General features: G+C 42.2%; 1 protein-coding gene across 8 annotated transcripts; it reads left to right on the top strand.

The window, feature by feature from the left end:
• Positions 1 to 567: 567 nt before the first annotated feature.
• fam83ga (family with sequence similarity 83 member Ga) lies at positions 568 to 20,070 on the top strand. Of its 8 annotated transcripts, none has more exons than XR_013908859.1 (6): positions 568 to 1,403; positions 2,285 to 2,452; positions 10,915 to 11,039; positions 11,378 to 13,368; positions 13,446 to 13,574; positions 18,208 to 18,347. XR_013908859.1 is itself a non-coding variant. In XM_026165453.2 (6 exons), the coding sequence occupies exons 1-5, from the start codon at positions 951 to 953 to the stop codon at positions 13,517 to 13,519; spliced, it is 2,811 nt and encodes a 936-aa protein (XP_026021238.2). In that variant the 5' UTR covers positions 568 to 950; the 3' UTR covers positions 13,520 to 13,566; positions 18,208 to 18,346. The 8 variants fall into 8 exon arrangements, 7 of the variants coding, with proteins under 7 accessions (XP_026021238.2, XP_026021237.2, XP_026021235.2 ...); XM_026165453.2 differs by having other exon boundaries at positions 13,446 to 13,566; positions 18,208 to 18,346; XM_026165448.2 differs by adding an exon at positions 17,704 to 17,783 and having other exon boundaries at positions 571 to 1,403; positions 11,378 to 14,615; positions 18,208 to 18,346.
• The last annotated feature ends 2,888 nt before the right edge of the window (positions 20,071 to 22,958 follow it).

Genomic DNA, 22,958 nt, shown 5'->3' with positions numbered 1-22,958 from the left:
GCAACACATTTGATTGGCGGTGGTTGTGAAGACTTGTTCTTCGTTTTGTAAAGGGTTGCGTAAATCTAAATGTTTTAATTATTTGGGAATTTATTTGCAACTCTTATTCAACATGTTCTGTGCAGGTCAGAGGTCAGAAACATAGTGCACAAGGCAGGAGACGCTGAAGTTTGTGGTTGAAAACACAGACACCAGGAGAAAAAAACCCAAACAAACCAAAAACAAAAACTTAATGGTGCATGTACCTATTGCCCCTCGGTGATATTTTACATCTTATTAATCCCGCTTTGATCTTTTAGTTTTTAGTCTTTCTTTAAAGTAATTATGTGCTTCAATTTGATCTTTACAAAACACAAGCTGGGGCTTTTCCATCCTGGCAGGAAGTTAAATAAGAAAAAAAAAACATGACAGAACAGGTAAAACAGCTATGTATGATCCGCTGATGGTTTTCACATGAGGTGCCATCTAAATGATTTAATGGACAAATCGAGGGATGGACATCTTCCTGCTGCAACACTTCATAAAACTGGGAAGCCCTGGAGGTCACGTGATAAAGGTCTGCCTTTTTCTGAAAGCGTGTGGGTAGGTGTGTTTTGCCTGTTAAGGTCACACCTGTCGGGCGGTGCCGCAGGCAGCATGTCGCTCATTATTTACTTTCTCTCTTGCCGGGTAGCCTTTCAGCTTGGTAGTAACAATGGCTCAGTGTTAATGCATTATGGCTGACCAGCGGAATTATAGCGCTGACCGAAGCAGGCGACACGATGAAAGATATTTACCAGACCTCGAGCTAAGCTGCTCAGCTCTTTTAAAGAAACGCGAGGAATTAAAGCACACAGGTGCGTCTGTCTTCAGCCAAAGTCTGGAGACGTTTTGGAGAACTGCCTCGTAGAACTGGGTGGTTCATGAAAGTTGTATTGCTTTTTTTCAGTTAACTATTTCGGGCTCGCGACATGGCTCTATCCCAGCTTCAGTGCCTGGATGATAACCACGTGAACCCGCGGACGCACGAGTCCAAGCCCGAGTTCTTCTACTGTGAGGACCAGCGGCTCGCGCTGGAGGCTCTCCTGCAGGATGGTCGCGAGGCGTTCTTTAAATACCTGGAGGCTCGCGGCCTCCGGGGTTTCCTCTCAGACCCGGAGCTGGAAGCTCTCACCGGCGCCGTCGAACCCTATGACCCGGGCTTGGAGCTGTTCTCGGGGGATGCCGAAGACGTGCAGACCCCGCTGTCGCTTCACTACTGGCCAGAGCTTTCGGACACGTCCATCCCGCAGATGGACCTGGGCTGGCCCGACAGCGATGCGTACCGGGGGGTGACGCGCACTACGGTGTACACGCAGCCGCCGCTGGATGGTCACGCTCACATCAAAGAGGTTGTCAGAAAAATGATCGCACAGGCGCAAAAGGTAGGTGGGCCAATGCAGTTATGATAATATTAAATGGCACTATTCATCATCACATTGTGCATTAAATAATATATAAAAATAACCATGTTTAAGTGCGGATGAAAACTTTGTTTTCTCATCAATATTTATGTGTGTTTTGAGCTTCCTGGATGACTTGTGTGTTGGTTCATCTTCAAAGCATGCTAATGTTTACTCACCTGAGTTCATTTAATGACTGAATAAAAATCCGAAAATATTGATTTCTAGCCATCTAACTAACTTTTTTTTTTCTTTAATCAGCTGTGCATAGTCCTGAAATTACCCACAGTGCTGGCATAAAGTCTAAAGAAGTCAGTATAGTCAGACTACAGACTGCTGACCAAATGAGTAAAGTGCAGCTTGATTTATGGCCATTATCAGCTATGCCACTAACAGTGGACTATGTGTGCTAGGTGGGGTATTTGCATGGGTAATTTGCAGCGCTCATGCCTATCAGTCAGTGTTTGTGTCTGTTTATGCGGCTGAGTCATCTGGAGGCAGAAATTTATGACATGTCTTATTTCTTAGCATCACTTCTCTGTGACGTGTTATTTGCCTGAAACGAGCTCGCTGGATCATTTTCCTCAAGAGCTTCAGACAGAAAACGAGTTATCGGTTGTATAAGTAGCTGTGAGAGCTGGGAGAACTTTCCCTCTGCATAGGAAACACTTATTTTACTTAAACCTGAAAAACAACTTGAGTGTTATTTGTTTTGGCATAAAAATGTGTCCGCGCAGTAACCTTAAGGCTGAGGCTTTTATCCTTCTGCTCTGTAATGAATTTTGTTTTCATTTTCATGCATGAACTACATAGGAGTATCTGAGGCTGATCTAGGTTCTGTGCCTGTGCTTCTGCGTCTCCAGGTAATCGCAGTGGTGATGGACGTCTTCACTGATGTCGACATCTTCAGAGATTTGCTTGATGCTGGTTTCAAAAGGAGAGTTTCTGTTTACATCCTGCTGGAACGTGCAACGCTACCTCATTTCTTGGCCATGTGTCGGAGGGCCAACATGCACGCCGGACACCTCAAGGTGAGCCGGTACCACCCACTTCGTCATTTTGCATAGCAATTTGAATCTTATCATGAAAGAGTGAGTCCAAATTCTAAGTAAAGCTGAAAACAGTCATAAAAGTCAGCCGTTCAGTTTTCCCACAGCACGCTGTTGGACAGACGTCGCCATTCAAAGCGGTCCACCTAGGCAATAAAAGGTGATTACGACTCAAATGATAATGAGATAGAAAGCGAAATTTCATTGTGTGACATGTGAGGTCAAAATGTTACAGGGTAAATGTTTCACTGACGAGTTGAGCGTCTTTGCCTGTTGGCCCCAAACGCGTGCATTGAAACCTTTGGGACAAAATGGAAAGTCTTGCTGTGTTTTTGAGCCTGAAATAACTTTGTAAGGCTGTTGATGTAGAACACAAGGACAGATTATCTCGCAAAATAAGCAACTGAAGTCAAGAGACTTCTGTTATGCACGGATAAACAGAAGCACATGCCGGCTTCCCCTCTCTCTTTTGTCTCTCGCTGTCTCCCTCACACGCACACACACTAGAGTCCACACAACCACCAGTAGATCCACCCAGCTGGTACTGCAACGCAGATAAATCCCATTCTGCCTACCTTTATTGTTACATATCGTAAGTAGCTAGCTACGATCAAAACACAGATATGAAACAGATCTTTCTCGTGCCGGGACATGTTAAAAGGGAGTTGCATGGAATATAAAAATGCGTTTTCACTGAACTGTTTTCTTGGGGCATAAATCTTTTGTAGAAAGCTGCCAAAGCAAACACAATCATTTTAACTCAAGTCAACCAAAAGAAACAATTGCTTTCTGTTAGGTGTGATCATTTCTCAAGAACAGTTTAGGATAGATTACTGGTTAAAGTGTCGTTGTGCAGGATTAATGTTCTCTCATATTACTTCACTGTGTAGTGTTTTTTAATGGCTTAGTCAGCATTAGATGGGGCCTCTCACAAGGTCTGCTTGTTTCACTTGGACACAGTTTTGCTTGACAGGTGGAAGAAGGAGCTGAAATCATCCAACGCAAGGTGTTTCCAGTTGGAGTGTTTGGTTCAACTGTAAAGGATTGAAATTTTCCATGAGTACAGAAGAAAATTTAATGGAAATTTTCCATGAAATTGGCAAAATGAAATTCACCTGATTGTTATACAGTTTACACCAAGCACATTGTCCTCAACAGCTCTTTATTTGATTAAATAAATGTTTGATTTCATGTATTTCACTTACATTTTGGTCAGAATTGAAGAATAATTTTTTTTAGCCATGATCACGCCTACCGTCTGCAGCATTAGCCGTACCTTATTGGCTCGACCTGTGTGCTTAGTGGTCCCTGTAATACTGCAGAAATATTTCAAAATATCTAAAGTAGCATGCATGCGTGCAGATCATGCTGATAAGAAAAGATGCACAAACACTCACACTTGTCACTTTATGCCTCAGAGTAACTAAAGTTAAACAGGCTTGACAGTCTTTCAGTACCATCTGGATCCAATTTGCCAACAAAACAGCAAGAAATTCAATAGCAGCAGTGTTTGCTTTGTCAACAAAAGCACATGTTTGTGTGGCACATGACATGATAAGTGAAAGCGGTTGCTCAGTTTAACGAGTTTTTCATATGCGATTCATACTCACTGCATTTGCCTTTTGAATTAAATGCCATGTTATTATTTCCTACTAAGACGTCCCAGACCTTTTTCTTGCTTTAGATTCATAAGCACTGAGAATCTGTCTTTAACAGTTTTACTCCTACTTGCTTCACAGTAGACACACAGGCTGAAGTTGCTCTGCTAAATTAAATATTTGATAGCACAGTGGCTCTGTATGAAGAAAAGACATTCTGTGCCACAGTTTCTTCTAATATTTATGGAGAGACAAGTGTATCTCCTTCAGGTAGGTCACTCTCTGGTTTTAGCCAACAGGAGCGTACAACGTACACCTGACAGAGAGTTTTAAAATGACATGCAAAGCTGCTATTCTGTTTAATCCACGGTGGCTCTGCAGCAAGTAAAACAACGCTGTTAAGAGATGGATCCAGTGTAGTAGGACACAATCTTGTTTGTTTGACAGCCAGCGTGCTTCCTTTCTCTTAGTCATACACTGCGAGTCTGTTAGGTTCTCCTATGAAGTGCACTGGAGGGGCTTGCTCCCTGATGTGTCATATACTGCTGCTTTGTTATACTGGCAGGCAACCTTTGGCGTGGGGCCTATTTCACCAAGTAAAACTACATAGCCATTTATGACATTAACATTAACAGTGCACCAATAGATGCTCATCTATGTGGAAAATCTGAAGAGCCAGGAGACAGGAGTACGTGACGACGATGAGCAGCTAACACAAACATCTCTAAAAGCGACAAGTCTGTCAAGAAAGACAATCAGAGGATGACTTGCAGGAAACAGGTGATAGTTTGGGAATTTACCACAAGCCGTAAGTGACGAGATAGAGCGGCTGGAGGGGAGGGATGGGAGGAGGAGCAGATGAGTGGTGAAATGAGTTGCCAAGTGAGTGAGAGTAAGTGGAATCTGGCACCTGAGTGGGCAATAAGGTACTAAATTCTTCTTACCCATCAGTTATTCAGGAAGGTTTTCTAGGAAAATATCCAACTGCCACACTTCAAGCTGACAGAGCTTAATTTAAGTAGTTTAGCAAAGTGTGCACATTGACTGTAGAGACTGTTGAAACCACAGTGCACTCGGAGGTGGTTTTATTTCCGCATAAAATGCATTGAACAACTGCTCAAATGCTCGTCGTCATGAACTTGGAGCATGCAATGCAATTTATCGAATCGGTTAACCAAAGGAATGCACTGGGGGAAGGAGAAAGTTTAGGGTGTGCCTAAACGAAGGAGGAAAACAAGTGTTTCTACTGTGAGACAAAGCATGCCAGAAAAAAAGAAACGAGGAGGAGCTGAAACAAGAAGACTGACTGCATGATGTTTTGGCTGCATCATGTGGCTTTCAGACAGACTTAGCACTCAAAGTTGTGTCAAGGCATCCGGAAGGGCAGGGTGAAAATCCCCAGATCAGACAGTGTAAGTCTACACTTACAACAAACCAAAGGACTAGTGTGTCAAGGTGACTTGAGGGTCTGTTACACACCTTGCTGGGCTTATGGAGCTTATTTATGTACTGCTGAGTAACGACAACAAGAACCACACAACTTAAGGTCAATATGTGTAATGGTGTGATTTTTTTTTTTTTCTCTCTCTCCAACGTTACTGTATTATGTTTGTAAAATGAGATTGTCAGTCTAACACTTCCATGCATTCTTTTTTGGATAATACAACAATTAACTGTGATAAATCATCCATGAATATATATGTGTTGCTGTCTACATAGATTGAAATTCACATTTAACTATTACATGAACATTTCTTCTTCTACATGAATATAACCAGAATCCAACCAGCTGGCAGCCTGTTGAGTCGAGTCCCTCAAGTTGCACTCATTGACAAAAACTCAATCAGACTGATGGCAACATGCTGGCAATCTGTCTGCATTTATAAATTAGACAGCAATTCTTTGCAAACCTCCAACAATCTCTCTGAGAGTGACCTCAGTCAGTCCACATGGTCATGAGTGCAACACCCTCAATCTCTGGGCAACCACTGAGTCACCACAAGTTGCACTCGGTCGCAGAATGTGAAAAAATTCAATATTGTCACCAGGAAGCCACGCTTTTTTTTTCTTATTATTTTGTAGATGCAAGGAGATTGATGTCCTATGTTTAATCATGTAACTTAGGTATTAGCTTGTTGCAAATTAGGAGGTTAAGTCTGTCAGATGGTCTTTCAGTTCAGTCGATTTAATGAGAGTTTGCTTGCGTCCTGCGAGCTTATAGCACTGCCTAACTTTGTAAACCTGTTCATGGATACCTAAACCTTTATTTTTTTTATTGTAACAACTGGGATCTTTTTGTTGGAGCTGAAACGAAACAAATTGTTTTTAACACTCAGCGGTATCTTAATATTTGAGAACTGAAGAAGCAATTGGACCTATAAATGGTCAATGACAACAGAGTTGACAAGCAGCTAGTGATGTAGAAAAGTGATGGAAGGAAACCATGTTTTTTAAACTAGTTTTATACAGACTTTTAGCTCTTAAACACTACAGACAATGAAGAAAAACACCCTAAAAGCACCTTTTGGGGTACTTTTAGGGTGGTAGTGTTGCATGTGCCTTTTGTTCACAGCGTTCCCACCATATTTTAATTTCTTTAATAAAATATCAATATTTAGTGTTCCTGTATTGATACAATATCACCATGCAAGTATTAGGATAAAAAATATTTGCAACATTTAACTCTGAAAAGTTTGACTGAGTCAGACTTTCTAATATCAGATTATGATTGCAACAATGATATTGTACCATTCAGTTATTATGAACCTTACACTGGTTAAATGTTAGCATTGCAACATACATTATTTTATATGTTTGGTGTATAGTTGAAAACAGGCTTTTCACAGAGGTCATGTTTGCACATGCATATGCACAGAGATTGCATAGGCTTAGTTGGTATCTATTTGTCTTTTGCTTTCTGAAAGTGCATTGGGTTAGATGATGATGTGAGGATTCAGTTACTGTGGTTACTTTCAAGCGCTCCAGTTTTTCTGTTAGCACTGTTCATGTACAGCATGTTTTTAAGCTGTTTCTAAAAACTCCTAGGCTTCACGGTGTCCCAGACTCCAAATATTTGAACGTTTCAGAAAGGAATCACTTTCAGTCTGAACAAAATTTCAAAGTGAAAGTAAGCTCAGGATCAGACGTTTGTTTTAGTGAGTAATCCAAACCGTGCAGCAACACCCAGCAAACATGATTAAAACTGCGGCGTCATCTCCTTGGTCAAAACTTGTCAATGATTGATGCCAGAAACTGAACCGTACATATATGGATGTTGATGTTGTGTCACGTAGAATAGTTGTTGCGTCAGCCCGTCTCTTACAAAGTAAGAAATGTAGATCAGATTACTGCAAAGAAGAAATAAAAGGCATTTGTCTCTGTTTTGTTTTTTTAGTACATGATTGTGATGAGACTTTAATGCAACTTGGTCTTCTCCATGTACACAAACTAGTATTACTGCAACCTGATTTTAAGAAATAGACACTTTTAAGGTAGTCACAGTTTTGTATACCTCTGTTGTATTTCATTTGTTGCATGTTGAACCTAACATCAGGCTCTTTCCACAATGTTAGCATCATACAGTCAGGAATGATATTATTCAAATGTGCCATTAAGCTCAGTAGGATAAGTGATGAGGTCACAGGTTTCAGTCACCACAGCAGTCTGTGTAAATATATATAGTTCTCATTCATTTCATTTTTAAATTTCGTTCATTTAATTTTAATTGATGCAGAGGTTTTAGAAAACTATCCTTGAACACAAAATTACTGTTGATAGAAAGTCTAACAAGGACATCCAGATATTGTTTAAGAAGCACCTTAAACCAAGGCATCAGTTCAACTTTTATTTTGGAATTATTTTTTTTTATTTTCAGCCACCACTAGCTGCTGAGAAAAAGTTGATTGCTATTCAATGTGTTTGGGGATATTAACGGCTAATCTTTTGTTGTGGATGAATAATTTCAGACATTTTCGTCATCTTCTATTTGCCATATTATGACGTTTGTCTCTACTAACTGGAACCGTGAACTTTTACTGAAAACAGTTTAACTCATCCTCCATCTTCCCTGTGCTAATGTTTTATATTATCCTAACCATAACTCTGCAGTATGGAAGAGGATTAGGGCCACAGGAGAAACAAAGAAAAAAAGTGGACATGTCTTTTTTCTTTTCCAGAATTCTGACTTTAATCTCAGAATTCTGCAAAAAAAAAAGAAAAGAAAAAGATGTGGCCCCCCCCCCCCCCCCCCCCCCCAGGTGGGCCTAATCCTCTTCATTGTAGCTAGCCACAGAGGTAGGACATAATTGTGTGCCAACTAGCACAACTTCACTAACCCTCCAAATGTTGCTACTATTTAGTTTTCTGTCTTTGTCAAAACATGGTCGAACATCTTTAGAAACTAGCTAGCTAATGTTGTGCTAGCTTATAACACAGCTAACCTTATAAATCCTCTTGTCATGGATACCTGAACGTTAAACTTTATTGTAACATCTGGGAAAATAAACGCATGGATCATTGTGTTTTAACCTAAAAACAGTACAGACTTTTTTAACACTAAGGCTACGTTCACACTGCAGGCGAAAGCGCATCAAATCCGACTTTTTTGCTATGCGACCCATATCCGATCATGGTATGACAGTATGAACGGCACAAATCCGATATTTTTAAATCCGATCTGGGTCACTTTCGTATGTGGTACTGAATCCGATACATATCCGATTTTTTAGAAAGCAACTGCTGTTTGAACGGTCATGTCGCATTAAATCCATCTTTTACGTCACGGACACAAGACAGACGCCAATTATCAGCTCCGGAGAAGCGCCCGAGAAGACATCGCGAACGCTTCCTGGTTATCCAGTGTAGATGTCAGTGAAACTGTTGAGAAGACAACGTTGGAGAAACGTGAACATTTTATTTGTACTGTATAATCCTTTGAAGCACCGCTCCTCTCTAAAACAGCAATAAGGATAATTATTACATTTTACAAAATAACTTGAAGCAAAAATTGGGAAACGTAAAGTCCGAAACAAGTCTTTATATTAACAGCCATCAGTCAAACCATACTGCTTGGTCTGGATCTAAACAGAGTGCAGTGTGTGTGACGTCTTCTTTTGCGCATGCGGGCCGCTTTGAGGATTCACACTAGAGCGCGTTTGCTGTCACCTTTTATTTGTAGTGTGAACAAGCAGACAAAAAAATCGGATTTGATCAAAAAAATCGGAATTGAGCATTAAGACCTGCAGTGTGAACATAGCCTAAGTGGTATTTCAACATTTGTTTGATTTTGAGATCAGAAGAAGTGATTGGACCCAGAAATGGCTAATGACAATGGACAGATGGAAGGAAAACATGTTTTCTGTTGAAAGGAATAATTATTTTCATTATAGGCTTTGAGCCTTAACACATTATAGGCAAAAGCAGGTGCAGGAAAATTGACTCAGAAGGCTTATTTTATAACACATATGCTGTGCTTTTAAGAGGCATGAAAAACAGACAGTTTCCAACAAAGGTGGGGAATATAGGTTTTCAAATCAAGTAAAGACAAGCCAGACATCATAATGTGGGTTGTGTAAGTTTTAAGCAGAGTGTTTACACTGGCTGTAGTTTGTGTGATTGCTTAGATGTTTGAACACATGGAGCAATTGCCTTAGATTAAGGCAGTAAGTGGAAAATGACTGCTAATGACTTCTGTATCTATGTTTTAGGGATTATTATTAAGGCAAACAGTTGTTCCATCCATCCATCCATCCATCCATCTTCATCCGCTTTGTCCGGGGCCGGGTCGCGGGGGCAGCAGCCTAAGCAAAGAGGCCCAGACCTCCCTCTCCCCAGCCACCTCCTCCAGCTTATCCGGGGGAATACCAAGGCGTTCCCAGGCCAGCCGAGAGATATAATCTCTCCAGCGTGTCCTGGGTCTGCCCCGGGGCCTCCTCCCGGTGGGACATGCCTGGAACACCTCACCCAGGAGGCGCCCAGGGGGCATCCTTGTCAGATGCCCGAACCACCTCAGCTGGCTCCTTTCGATGTGGAGCAGCAGCTGCTCTACTCTGAGCCCCTCCCGGATGGCCGAACTTCTCACCCTATCTCTAAGGGAGAGGCCAGCCATCCTTCGGAGGAAGCTCATTTCTGCCGCTTGTATCCGCGATCTCGTTCTTTCGGTCACTACCCACAGCTCGTGGCCATAGGTGAGGGTAGGGACGTAGATCGACCGGTAAATTGAGAGCTTCGCTTTTACACTCAGCTCCCTCTTCACCACGACGGACCGGTGCAGCGTCCGCATTACTGCAGCTGCAGCCCCAATCCGTCTGTCGATCTCCGGCTCCCTTCTCCCATCACTCGCGAACAAGACCCCGAGATACTTGAACTCCTCCACTTGGGGCAGGAACTCATCCCCGACCCGGAGTGGGCAATCCACCCTTTTCCGGCTGAGAACCATGGCCTCAGATTTGGAGGTGCTGATCCTCATTCCCGCTGCTTCACACTCGGCTGCGAACCGTTCCAGTGCGAGCTGGAGGCCCTCACCCGATGAAGCCAACAGAACCACATCATCTGCAAAAATCAGAGATGAGATTCTGAGGCCACCAAAGCGAAAGCCCTCCGCCACTTGGCTGCAAACAGTTGTTTGTTAGCAAAAAAAGAAAATTCTACATTGGCTACATTTGAGTTGTAAATGTTTGATATTACTATTATTTGTGGATGTTATTGTTCTTTGGCTGACGTAGTGTGACTCACGGTCTCTACTCACATTGTTTGGCAGGCTTTTATTCTATAATGCAGGTCACAGGTTATGAAGGCAGTTTTGGGTCTTTAATATGTACAAAAATTGCGTGTTTGTTTGTGTTTCAGCACCTTCGTGTCCGCTGCTCAGAAGGAGCGGAGTTCTACACGAGGTCCTGCACCAAGGTCAGAGGGCGAATGGGTCACAGATTCATGTTCGTTGATGGAGACAAAGCTGTGTCTGGGTCGTACAGGTCAGTGCACATCACGTGTGTGAGAAGGAGGGAGAATGTGTCAGAAAAAGATTATCCCCTTGTGCTCCACCTGCTTTTGAAACTGCCAACTTGGCACAAGAGATAAATAAACAATGGCTTGTCGACATAGCAGACAAACAGGTTGTAAATGTATCCAATCTACTAGAGTAACCGTGCAGTTCCTAAGTGACTGGATTATTATACTTTTACGTTTGCAGTCATTGCTGATTACTTCATTATGCTTGCAGTGTAGTGTAGTTTGTTTTGTGGTATCGTGGTGCAGTTTAAATAAGTCTGAATTTGCATTTTTTATTTGTTCATATTTGTTTTTTGTGCAGCTTCACTTGGATGGCCTCACGTCTGGATAGGAATCTCATCACCGTGGTTACAGGCCAGGCTGTGGATGGCTTCGACCGACTGTTTCGCTTCCTCTATCTGTCCTCCAGTTCTGTTGACCTCCGGCAGACCATCACAGAGCCTGAACCTGAGCCGGAACCCCTCCCACAGCCCGCCCCTGTCATACCCCCTTCTGCTGAGATTGCGAGGAAGTTGTACAGCCCAAAATATGCCCTGGTTGCTTTGACCAACCCCGGCCCCACCACCTCTGTTAACCAAGAAAGCCCCAAAGAACCCCAAAATCCAGAGAACTCCAAGAAGAAGAGGCGAGGCAAGGCTAGTGAAGAATCGACAAAAGAATCTCCTCCTCTCCATCCTGGATTAATAAATCTAGAAAAAGCATGCTTAATCGCATACCTGCCCACATGGCCAGAACCTGACCCCCCCAGTGATGTCATAGGGTTCATTAATGTTCGGGATGCCAAAAAACCAACTCAAGTCCACTTGCAGCGTTCAGAGATGTTTGAAACCAGCCAGGCGATCAGGTTTAGCAGTCCGTTCAGCAGCACAAAGGAATCCAAGGAAGAAGTCGCCAAGCCCACACAGGCGACTCCTAAACAAGAGGAGGTGAATGCACTCCAACCAGCACAGGCTAAATCCATGGTTGATGATGCTGTAGAAAAAGCACAGCAAGCACAACTCAGTGATGTCACACATAACAAAGAGGCATCTGAACAGAAATCACCTGCATCTGAGGAAAAGTCTGACCTGCAGTCAGACGCCGCTAATTCTGTCAGCCCCAAGAATAAATTTGATTTAAGCACAACCACTAACCAAGAGGCAGGCCTTGATACTCCCCTCGGTGCACAAGCACTTCCCCAATCCAGCAGCGAAGCACCCGCTTCTGACGAGGGGAAGATTTCCCACGCAGAACAACCCGTCTCATCAAACAGTCACGCTGAGTCAGGCTCGCTCCCAGAATTAAACACAGAAAAGAAAGCAGAACCTACAAGTAGATTGAGCACACAAAGTTCTGCTGTGCACAGGACACACACCCCAACACCAAACGGTGCACACACCCCTCAGATTCCCGACTCCCCAGAATTAAACACAGAACAAGGTACGAAAGAAAAGACCCCACCACCACAGGCGGATTCACAAACACGAGCTGTTCACAAGCAACCGCAAATCTCTACTGAAGTGGCTTCTAGCATCCAGACTCCAACTGTCCACAGCAACATTTCCACCTCCCTGGTTTCTGCCACACAGTCTAAAAATAACCACATTCCTATTACTACAGTGCACTCAAGCACATCTTCTAGCGCTTCTGTTCCCTCCACCAGCTCCTCTGCCCTTCCTCTTACTTCTTCCGTTACAACACCAAATCCACCCCTCCCTGCATCCTCTTCTTTGACCCCAGCTCCCCCTATCCCTAAACCTCGTACCATACAGATAGTTATGAGTGACAGCAGCACCAGCAATGGGCAGAAACTGCCGGAGATCCGTCTTGTTAGGAGGCCCGAGGCCAGCACAGGGCCCCTCGTGGCCCACAGTGCGTTTGATGTGGCAGCTGTTGAGCAGACATCTCTGGTAAAAGAGTGTCAAACTGTCCCTGAGCTGCAGGACGACAGTACCAGTAAGGCAGGGGCACAAAAAGACACAGAGAACACAGGGAATCCTGAAGAAACTTCAAAGCAAGAATCTAAAGAGACAAGTGTGGAAGCAGATGAGCAAGACGATGACGGAGCAGCATCCCAGACGGTCGCTGGAAGCGAGCTGCACAAGTCAGACGCTTTGATTAATGATGCACCAAAGGCAGCCGCATTGAAAATTCAAGAAATCATTCCAAAAGATGTTGACCTCGAAACTTCCGAAGATTGCAGGATTATTGGGAAGATGGACGCACGCTGTGTAGCAACAGCGCAGGCAGATACAGCGAGCCCTGAAAGGACTCTGACAGGCTCTGAATCTGGTGACATGTCAGACAGAAAAGGTGAAAATGTGACACAGTGCAGAACATTTCTCGCAAGAGTACATGAACCCCAAAGGATATCATTTTCTAAACCACAGGACATGGATCAGATGGAGGTTCTGAATTCTTCGACAGCGCCAGTGTTCTCGACCTCATGTCTGCGACCTCATAACGGCGATGGCGCACACACATCTGCTACAGACACCCACAGCCAGCAAGGTGAACAAGTAAGACTCACACATGTAGACAATGAGGTTAATATGCGAAATACTGCAAATCACAACACGCACAGCACCTTTCAAGAACAAACTTCTACAGGACGTGTTGGCACACACACGCCCGAAAAAGCCCTGCGTTTACACCTCACCGAAACACACCTGCCGGACTTCCGTTCGCAAACACCTGTGCACCGATCACAGTCGCTTAAAGCACACACTCCCACTCCTGATGGATTTTCTCCACGCACGCCAGCCTTGGATTCTCTATCGCCAGACATTTTTGATGGTTATATCTCCTCACGAGAGGACTCCACTCTCTCCACCACCTCTGAAGAGTATTATGAATGTAGCGACTCGCTTTTTAATGAGCCTGTTTTTGACCACATGGCTTCTCGTGACCAGGGGATGATAGCGGATCACATTAATTTCGCACACACAAATAGTCTAAATTCTCCCGCCACTGGCACCGGTCCTGCACACATAAATTACAGCTCAAGTGATGCTACATTAGGTACGGCACACAGTGAAACACAGACTTTGACTGGGGCCGCTAAAGTCCCCAGTTCTTCTTTACTTGGAAAAAAAGTGGAAACTAGGGAGGTAGAGAACAAGGCAAGTGAAGAAGAAGCGAGTGAAGAGGACGAACATGGGAGGAAACTGAGTGTGGCCGAGACGAGGGAAGAGCAAGAATCCCAGGGGACAGAGATGAGAGGCAGTGAGGATACTAATAGAATAATGGTGCAAATTAAACGAGGCAAAGATTCAACTGAAACAGGAGGAAAAGACAAAGAGGTCCAAACGCCTACGAGAAAGGTGGCAAGGAGCCAGTCAGCTGCAGACAGACTGGTGGATGGAGGAATGACTGCAGGAGGGTCAAGTAAAGAGAGATCAAAGCCAAAGCGATCGTCCGCTGGTGACATTAAATCAACAGAGGGAGGGAGACCAGACAGAGAGGGGAGGGAGAACGCTTCAAACCAGGTGGAAATAAGACCCAGGGGTACAGAGAGGAGAGAGAGCCCCCAGTCAAAGAGGCAGACAGAGGGACAGAAGGTATGAGCACTGATCAGAATAACATTTAAAACCAACAAAACGTTTCTTTAGTTTGCCAATCATATCCAAATGGGTATATATACAACTGGATTTTGTTAAAAAACAAAAACATCACACTAATTAATTGAAATTAAGGTAACACATTTTTCCTTCTTTGACAACTTAATTAAAAAAAACACAGTTTTTCAATTGGTGACCTTGAGACACTTAGTTGCTGCTGTATGTCCATCGTTTCCAGTCTCTGTGCTAAGCTGAACTAAGCAGCTGAAACTGTTTAGTATGCAAACATGAAAGTGGTGTCAATCTTCCATTGGAGCCTTGGTAAACATATCTGTATCCGCCAACATCCTTAGTCTCTTGAAGAAACGCACCCATTGCATTGCCAGGGTTCATAATTAGATGCCCAAATGTATTTTACAACTAAATGAGGGCAAAATAAATGTTTTAGTAGATCCCAAGGCTTTACTCTGTGTTAACTTGCGTGACGGAAAAAACCCGAAGCATGCCAAAAATGTGGGTGTGATCTTAGCTTGTAGAAGCACATGCTCACTATCTCTAAGCCGGCCTTTTATCATTTTTAAAAACAACATATCTACAGTTGTAGGTGCTTCCTGTCACAGTCTCAGCCTTTTCTGATGCTTTTATTTTCAATAGAAAATTATGCACCTTTTCCTACTGTAACAATGCAGGTATTAAGTAAATATATGCATAATTATATTTCACCAAATCAAAGGAATAACCCCAACAGTCAAACATTGACTTGGCGACAGCAGGGAAGAAAAACTCCCATTCAACAGGAAGAAAACTCAAGCATAGCCAGGCTCAGGCAGGGGCAGCCATCTGGTGTGACCGGTTGGGGGTGAGGTGTGGTAGACAAGATAAAACACATGCTGTGGAAGAGAGCCATAGTAAGAGATTAATAACTAATGATTAAATGCAGAGATGTGTTTAAACACATAGAATGAAAAGAAATAAGGGAAGAAGAATCAGTGCATCATAGGAAGCCCTCAGCAGTCTAGGCCTATTACAGTGTAACTAAGGGAGGATTCAGGGTCATCTGATCCAGCTGTAACTATAAGCTGTAACAAAGGGTGGGTGTCTTTTATATCTGAACTGGGAGTTGGTTCCACAGAAGTGGGGCCTGAAAGCTGACGGCAGTGCTGCAGGGAGAGTCTTAAATAAAACCAAAAAGTTTAAACGTCCTTCTTATTTCTTCTTCTCTTCGCCTCCCAGTAAAATAATTTCTCACTGCTTGTAAAATCGATGAATGACAGCCTCTTTTCACTCTGTCGGTGTGCTTACTGAATCTAGACCTCCTGGCATCGCTTGAATCACAAAGCAAATACTGAATGATTTCTAAATCATCTAGTTTTATGGTCCCACTCTACCACTTACTACTACAACTACTACTGCTACACCAGTGTGTTCTTTTAAAAAGAGACTCAAAGCGTATCTCTTTTTGCACGTGTGTGATCAATGGGGAAATTTTTCAGGATCAGTGTTATTTTTATTCCTATATTTTTTATCCTGCTGATCAAAATCCCTTTTTAAAGTGTAAAAGGCGATTGTGGCTCAAGAGTTGGCAGTTCGTCTTGTAATCGGAAGGTTGCCGGTTCGAGCCCCGGCTGTGATAGTCTCAGTCGTTGTGTCCGTGGGCAAGACACTTCACCCGTTGCCTACTGGTGGTGGAGGGCCTGGTGGCGCTGTCAGTGCTGTGTGCACCTGTGTGTGAATGGGTGGATGACTGAATGTGTAAAGCGCTTTGGGGTCCTTAGGGACTGAGTAAAGCGCTATACAAATACAGACCATTTAATCTCTTATTTTAGAAGTTTTTGCCATGTGTGATGTCCTTTTTCCTTCTGCTTTGAAGCTTGTTAAGTCTATGCCTGTCATATGAAATGTGCTATATAAAGAAACTTGAAATAGTGCATTTATCAAAGTGCCTTTTTGTTCTTCACTGACAGTTTTTTATATTAAGTTTCATCAAAGTTTAGAAAAATTGAATGTGAAAGGCTTTAATAACATACAGTATTGTGCTAAAGTCTTGAGCCGCCCCTCATTTCTTTATGCTTGGGCAGGAAAAGTATATAAAGCAAAAACAGAGTTTGCACAATTCTAATTTTGAACATTTATATGACTGCATGTTTTTTTCAACACAGTCTGAAGTCTGATAGGCAGCCTTTCTGCAATTTCTTGAAGTAGTCTTCAGGAATAGTTCTCCAGGCTTCTTTGGATGTTGGCTGCCTTTTCTTTTGTTCTGTCAAGATGATCCCATACTGCTTCAATAACTTGAAGGTGTGAGCTCTGGGCTTTAATCAGGTATTCTTTTACTGCCTTGGTAGTGTGTTTTGGATCGTTGTCATATTGTCATGCTAATAAAATGCTTTCCAGAAGGTAATGCATGGTGGATTTTTTTCTGCATTCATAAATTCCATCAGTTCCAGTAAGATCCCCACCATCTAAAATTCAGATCCAAACCGTGACAGCGCCTCCACCGTGTAGACTTACTGTTTTACCTTGCACCTCAGCTGGCTCATGATGATTTAAACTAAATTTTCAAATTTGGATTCATCACTCTATAAGACCTGCTGACCCTGATTTTCAGTCCAGTTATTATGTGATTTGTATATCTCAGCCCATTCTCTCTGCTTCCCTTCTGGAATGGCTTCTTGCCAGACACCTTTCCATTGAGGCCATTTCTGATGAGGCTTCAGTGAACAGTAGATCATTGAAGGCCCAGCTTCTCTCAGGTTTATGCTGGATCCCCCCCCCCCCCCTGTTTCTGAAGGACATGACTTTCAGATACTGTTCCTCACACTGCACATCATATTCTTTTTTGGCTTATAGCTCTTTAGGAATTCCATTATTGTTAAACATGTGAAAAGTAGCCGTTGTTCAAAGAAAGACTCTTAAAGCCTCAAGAACTATTGCTCAAGATCACTTAAAAAAAAAAGAGTACAAAATATATAACAAATTCAGGGTTGGATCAAGAGTTTTGCACAGTACTGTATATAATTGAAATCCTATGTAATATAATTTACAGCATTTGTTTCTGTGTTTGTGTGTTGATCCATGAACCTTTCACCAGCAGAGCATCACTAAGTTGAAACACAGCAGCACAACCATGCTTTGTTCATTATTGAAGAAGGATGCCTCGTGCGAATAAAGGTGGCATATTTATAATGACGTGCTGTGCGTGTTTGCACTGATAGAGTATTTAAAGGAGTCTAAAAGATGAATAGGTTTCACATTTATTGGTGTTTAACTCACTCACTCTTGCCCCGAATCCACTGCCTTTCATCTCAGAGTACTCAGTCTGAGTCAGTGAAGTGTTGTTTGCATGTTTTAGCTTATTTCAGTCATGTAATATTAATGAACGTGAAAATAACACAGACACTTTGCACCCTCTCTTTTCCATTTGCAACAAAGCTTATATGTCACTTGCTAATGCGTGTGTGAGTGTAAGAATCCTACACTGCATTATAGATAAGTTGCCCCACATATAATAGATTAAATATGAGAAACTGTTGGCTGCAGAAGTGTTACACACACCCTGAGCCAGACATCTCCTCTGTCTTTCTTTTTTCTGCAGCTTTCACACTCTTCACCCAAACCTCAAAAACAGAGGGTCCAACGTAATCCGAATTTCTTTGATAATATGTCATCTCTTCACAAAACGTCAACCAGACCACCTCAACCACTGGTGACGGGTACTGTGGGATCTATAGCCGGACGGAAACGGGTCTCCCAAAGCCAGCAGAGCCAGGATTCAGCAGCACAGAACCAAACTCCTTATCCAAACTCCTCCTTACTCCATATGAACCCACAGATCCAGCTCAGTACTCAGTCTCACAACCAGACGGCATCTGGACCGGAAGTGCAGGATGGGAGAACTCCATTTAACTTGAGTTTCAGCCGGCTGTACAACCTTAAGGGGATGAATGGCAAAGTGAACAAGACTCCAGCACACAGTAAAAGAGGCAGCGTGGCCACTCCAGCACATGAGAGTAAAACCACCAGTTAACGTGGTCACTGGTCATCACGTCTTTTTAATGTTACTGCGTCAGGCGAAATCACCACTGGGCCAATGTTTATATACCAACACATGTTGTTACCTCTTTCTTGACTCCTCGTGTTGTATGACTAATTTTTCATGTCTGCATTTAAACTCGTGGAGATTTATTTTTCATATTTAAATCCAGCTGCCTGCCAGTTTACAGCGAGCTTTCTTCCCCGGGAGGTCATGACTTCAGGTGCAATAAAAAGACTAGACCAGAGTTTGCATACATTTTTAATAACTTGGATGAGGAAACTGAAATAGTGTGTTTTCATTCTCCAACCTCAGGCGTCAGTCAAAAAAAACAAAAACTCTTACATCAATCAGCTCTTTGACTTACTGTATTTAAACATGCTGCACATATACAGCAGATAAAGCAAAAAGAAAAACAATATATTATTGGCATTACTGGATGACTCCCATATGTTTTTGTGGATTAACGTACGGCTTTAATATCGTATTTTCTATTTTTTAAAATTTTTGCTGTTTGATTAATGGGGATTGATGAAAATGTACGTTAATAGTGTTTAAAACTGGTACACACCTAACTGCATTTACATAGGACTATATTATATACCATATTAAAGTTCCGGCTGTTATCTAACATTACTTTACAGTTAATAAAGAAAACGCTCAGCATTTTGTGACTTTTTTTTTTTTTTACAGCAATCTGGAGCATTTGTCCTGAATTTGTAATATATTTTTTCTCCTCTGTATATCTGTACATTCAAAAAGGGGGTGCATGTTAAAAAAGTGAAAACAATTATAATTTTATTTAGGTCATTTGGTATTGTTACACTGAAAGGCTAAAGAGCAGTTTTCTTTTTTTCACATCAAAAGTATTTTTTTAGATTCTTAATATTTTTGTCCTGGAAGTGACTGTGCCAACAGACTTGCTACCTCTGAAGACAGATAAAGATGTTCTGAAGAATTGCTGCAGGAATGCACCAGATAGTGCACAGGTTTTTCCAAATGAGAGTGGAAATGTGCAGGATGTCCAAGATGCTAAAAATCACAAATATCATATGTCGTTTGATGGTAAAAAATAAAATAAATAAAGAAGCATCTTCTGTCTGTAATGTTATAGTTAATGGACAATGCATTTTTAATGAATGTGCAGCATGTTTACGCCTTTGCCAAAGATTTTGTATTTAACTGTTAAGTGTCCACATTGGTGTGTTTGTAGTGGATTTACATAGATTTAAGATGAATTCAGCTCTTTTGAATCCACTGCAGACAGGTAGACATCTGCAAGCATGACTTCAGAGCTCACTTCATGTGAGCTTACACATATGGTCATGCGCTGTCACCACATATTTCTGACTTCAAATTAGATTCAGATTTGTAGCAAGGGTTGAATTATGCAAATAGAGGAAAATAAAGCTCTGTGTCTTTAAATGGCTGGAAAAAAATGAATATCCTTTCTGAGCAACATACTAACATCTTATCCGGTTGTTCAGTCTGACGTCACTAGCCGTGTCTGGGTCTAAACTCCGCTGCAGGTCCATATATCAAACGATCACTGTGGCATTACTGAGAGTTGAAAAACTGTCTAAAGTCTTTCATCTTTAATAAAATGATCAGCGTTCTGCTCTACCAGGTGTAACAATTGAGTTTAACATCCAGGCATCCATGAAAACGGAATTTATGACATTTAACGGAGTTAGAAGTTAGCAGGGAGTTAGCTCGCTAGCTTCTATCTAAATACAATATAGCATGTCCTGACTGCGGGGTTTTGGAAACAAATTAAAACGTACAGCTCTGCTATCACTTCCAGCATAAATGAAGACAGAAAACTAAACAGCAGTGACGTTTGTAGGGTTACTGAAGTTGGGCTAGCTGGTATATAATGATGTGCTACGTGACCGCTAGCGACACAGCTATGTTAGCATAATATAAACAAGCTAACTTTTTTTTCCACTCGATAAAAGTTAACGTGAGTGTTCTCAGTGGTCAGAAACAAATGTAATCGCTTGGCAGGATGCTGTAAAAGGACCAAACTTCAGCCAGGAGAACAACTGAGATAATCCATCCACAATACGAGGTTAGTCATTCATATACTGCTGCATGGGCTGGGCTGTAGTTACATCCTAAGGTTTTAAAAACTGAGCTTAAATAAATGATTAGTGGTAATAAAAGCCGAGGGAGGTCAACAGGGATCACTGACTGTTTTAGGAGCTTTTTAAGATCAAATAGAAGAAAATACATAACATTAAACATGTTAACAACACAAAAGCCATATTAAACGCAGACTACTTTAGACCTGGAAGTAGGATTCGTCACGTCATCACTGAACAACCGGATAGTTAAAAATGTTTCACTTGATAGGAAACTATCACTGATGCACGTAACATGAAGTACAGATACATTAAGAAATGAAAGACTAAATAGATGATAGTTTAGGTCGGGGCTTTGGGAAGGCCATTCCAGTACATTAACGTTAGCCTGCTTTATCCAGCCCAAAACCAGTTTTGCTGTGTGTTTGGATTGTCCTGTTGGAACACCCAGGTGAGTCCAAGTTTCAACCATCTAGCTGTTGATTTGAGGTGAAGTTGAATAAATTGGAGGAAGCCCTGCTTCTTCATTATTCCATCCACTTTGTACAACGTACCAGTATCACTAGGAGCCAGTGTTGGGACTAATGCGTTATTAAGTAACGCATTACAGTAACTATGTTATTATTGTGATAACGAGCACGGTAACTAGTTATTATGCCAAAATCAGGAACGCGTTAGTCGTTACTGGGATTTAGATAGGCTCGTTACTCGTTACTTCGTGTGGTGGCTATCGCGGAGCTTCCACAGATTCAGTAACATTAGCAAGTGGTGGAAGCCAGCAGGTGGATGAAGGAAAGGGGACGCAGAAGGAAAAGAGACCCGAGGCGGCCGCCGGTCCAAGTGTGAATTGAACTTCAGGTAAGAAGTTATGACCTGCAGTCTATCTGGGTCAGAAATGAACCAAGTTTAGGTGGAGTTTATTTTCGTTATGCTGACTTTTTCCATACTGCGTGCTAGCTAGCATGACGGAGTTTCTATACAGCTGGGTGGTGCTATGAAGTTAATGATGTTGAACTTTATTTTGTTCATAAGTTATTAGAGTTGCCAACCGTCCCGTCTGGTATTCAGAGAAAATATTACGCGTTTCTTATTGAGGTGAAAAGGAACAGTGTGTCCCGTAATTCAGCTACAATGAAAAAGGCACAAAGCTGGAGTTATTCTGTGTTTACGCTGCACAGCTGCCTCTTCTTCTTTCATTCTCTGCCCCCCTCCCTCTCCTGTTTCTACTTCAATCATGAAAACTGATCAGTGATCAGCTGATCGACTCTCTTGTTTGTTTATCGCTCACTTTGCGCCGAAAGAGGAAACCAGCGGATGTCGCGCTAAACAACAGCAGCACTTTTAAACTTGATCAGCTGTTGTTAGAATTTATTTAATATTAATTTCTAGTATCAGCTGATGTTTGCTGGAGCCACAGCTGCAAAAAAGCTGCTGGTCATGATATTGTTTGGTTATCTGGTGAGAGGGAAACATGAAGATGAAACCAGGAGATGTCCTTACTGAATCATCAGAGCTGAACAGGTGACATGAATGAGTTGAAGGGAAGTTATGAACTGTTTCTGAGAGACAAATAACACCAGGATCCTTTTTTAGGTAGCTGACAGCTGGTAACTGTGCAGGGGCGGGTCTAGCAAAGTGTTGCCAGGGGGCAAGGTAGGGCATTAACAGGGAAAGGGGGGCACAAAGAAATACTTTTCTTTCTTATTCTCATTTAAAATGTCTAGCTTTTAAAAAATAATTATCTGAATCTTACAACAAACGATTGATAGATTGATGCATATATACCATCAAAACAGTGTACATCACTGTCACAGCAGTGTTTGTTTTCATTCAAAGGCTTTATGATTTTTCCTATAATGGTGGGCCGGTCTTTAGTCAAAATGCCCGGGACGATTTTTTTGTCCCAGTCCAGCCCTGTATGCAGCTCATCTGCAGTCTGGTGTTGCCTACATCTTCCTATTCAGAAGGCAGAATTTCCGAGGTCTGAGTACAATCGAAAGCACCACGACTGCAGTTTTTGTGTTGGATGTAAAAGTAACTTACCCAACACTGCTAGGAGCACAACAGCCACAAACATGATGATACCTCCACCATGCTTGACAGCTGCTACGGTGTTCTTAGGTTTGAAAACCTAAGAACTCTCCTTTACTCCTCCAGACATACTTCTTGTCATTGTGGCCAAATGCCTCAATCTTTGTCTTGTCTGACTAAAGAATTTTCTCTTAATAA

Source organism: Astatotilapia calliptera, chromosome 4 (genome assembly GCF_964374335.1).
Source record: "Astatotilapia calliptera chromosome 4, fAstCal68.1, whole genome shotgun sequence".
Taxonomy (NCBI): domain Eukaryota; kingdom Metazoa; phylum Chordata; class Actinopteri; order Cichliformes; family Cichlidae; genus Astatotilapia; species Astatotilapia calliptera.
The sequence above is the reverse complement of the archived record's forward strand: the minus strand, read 5'-3'. Positions and strand labels throughout refer to the sequence as shown.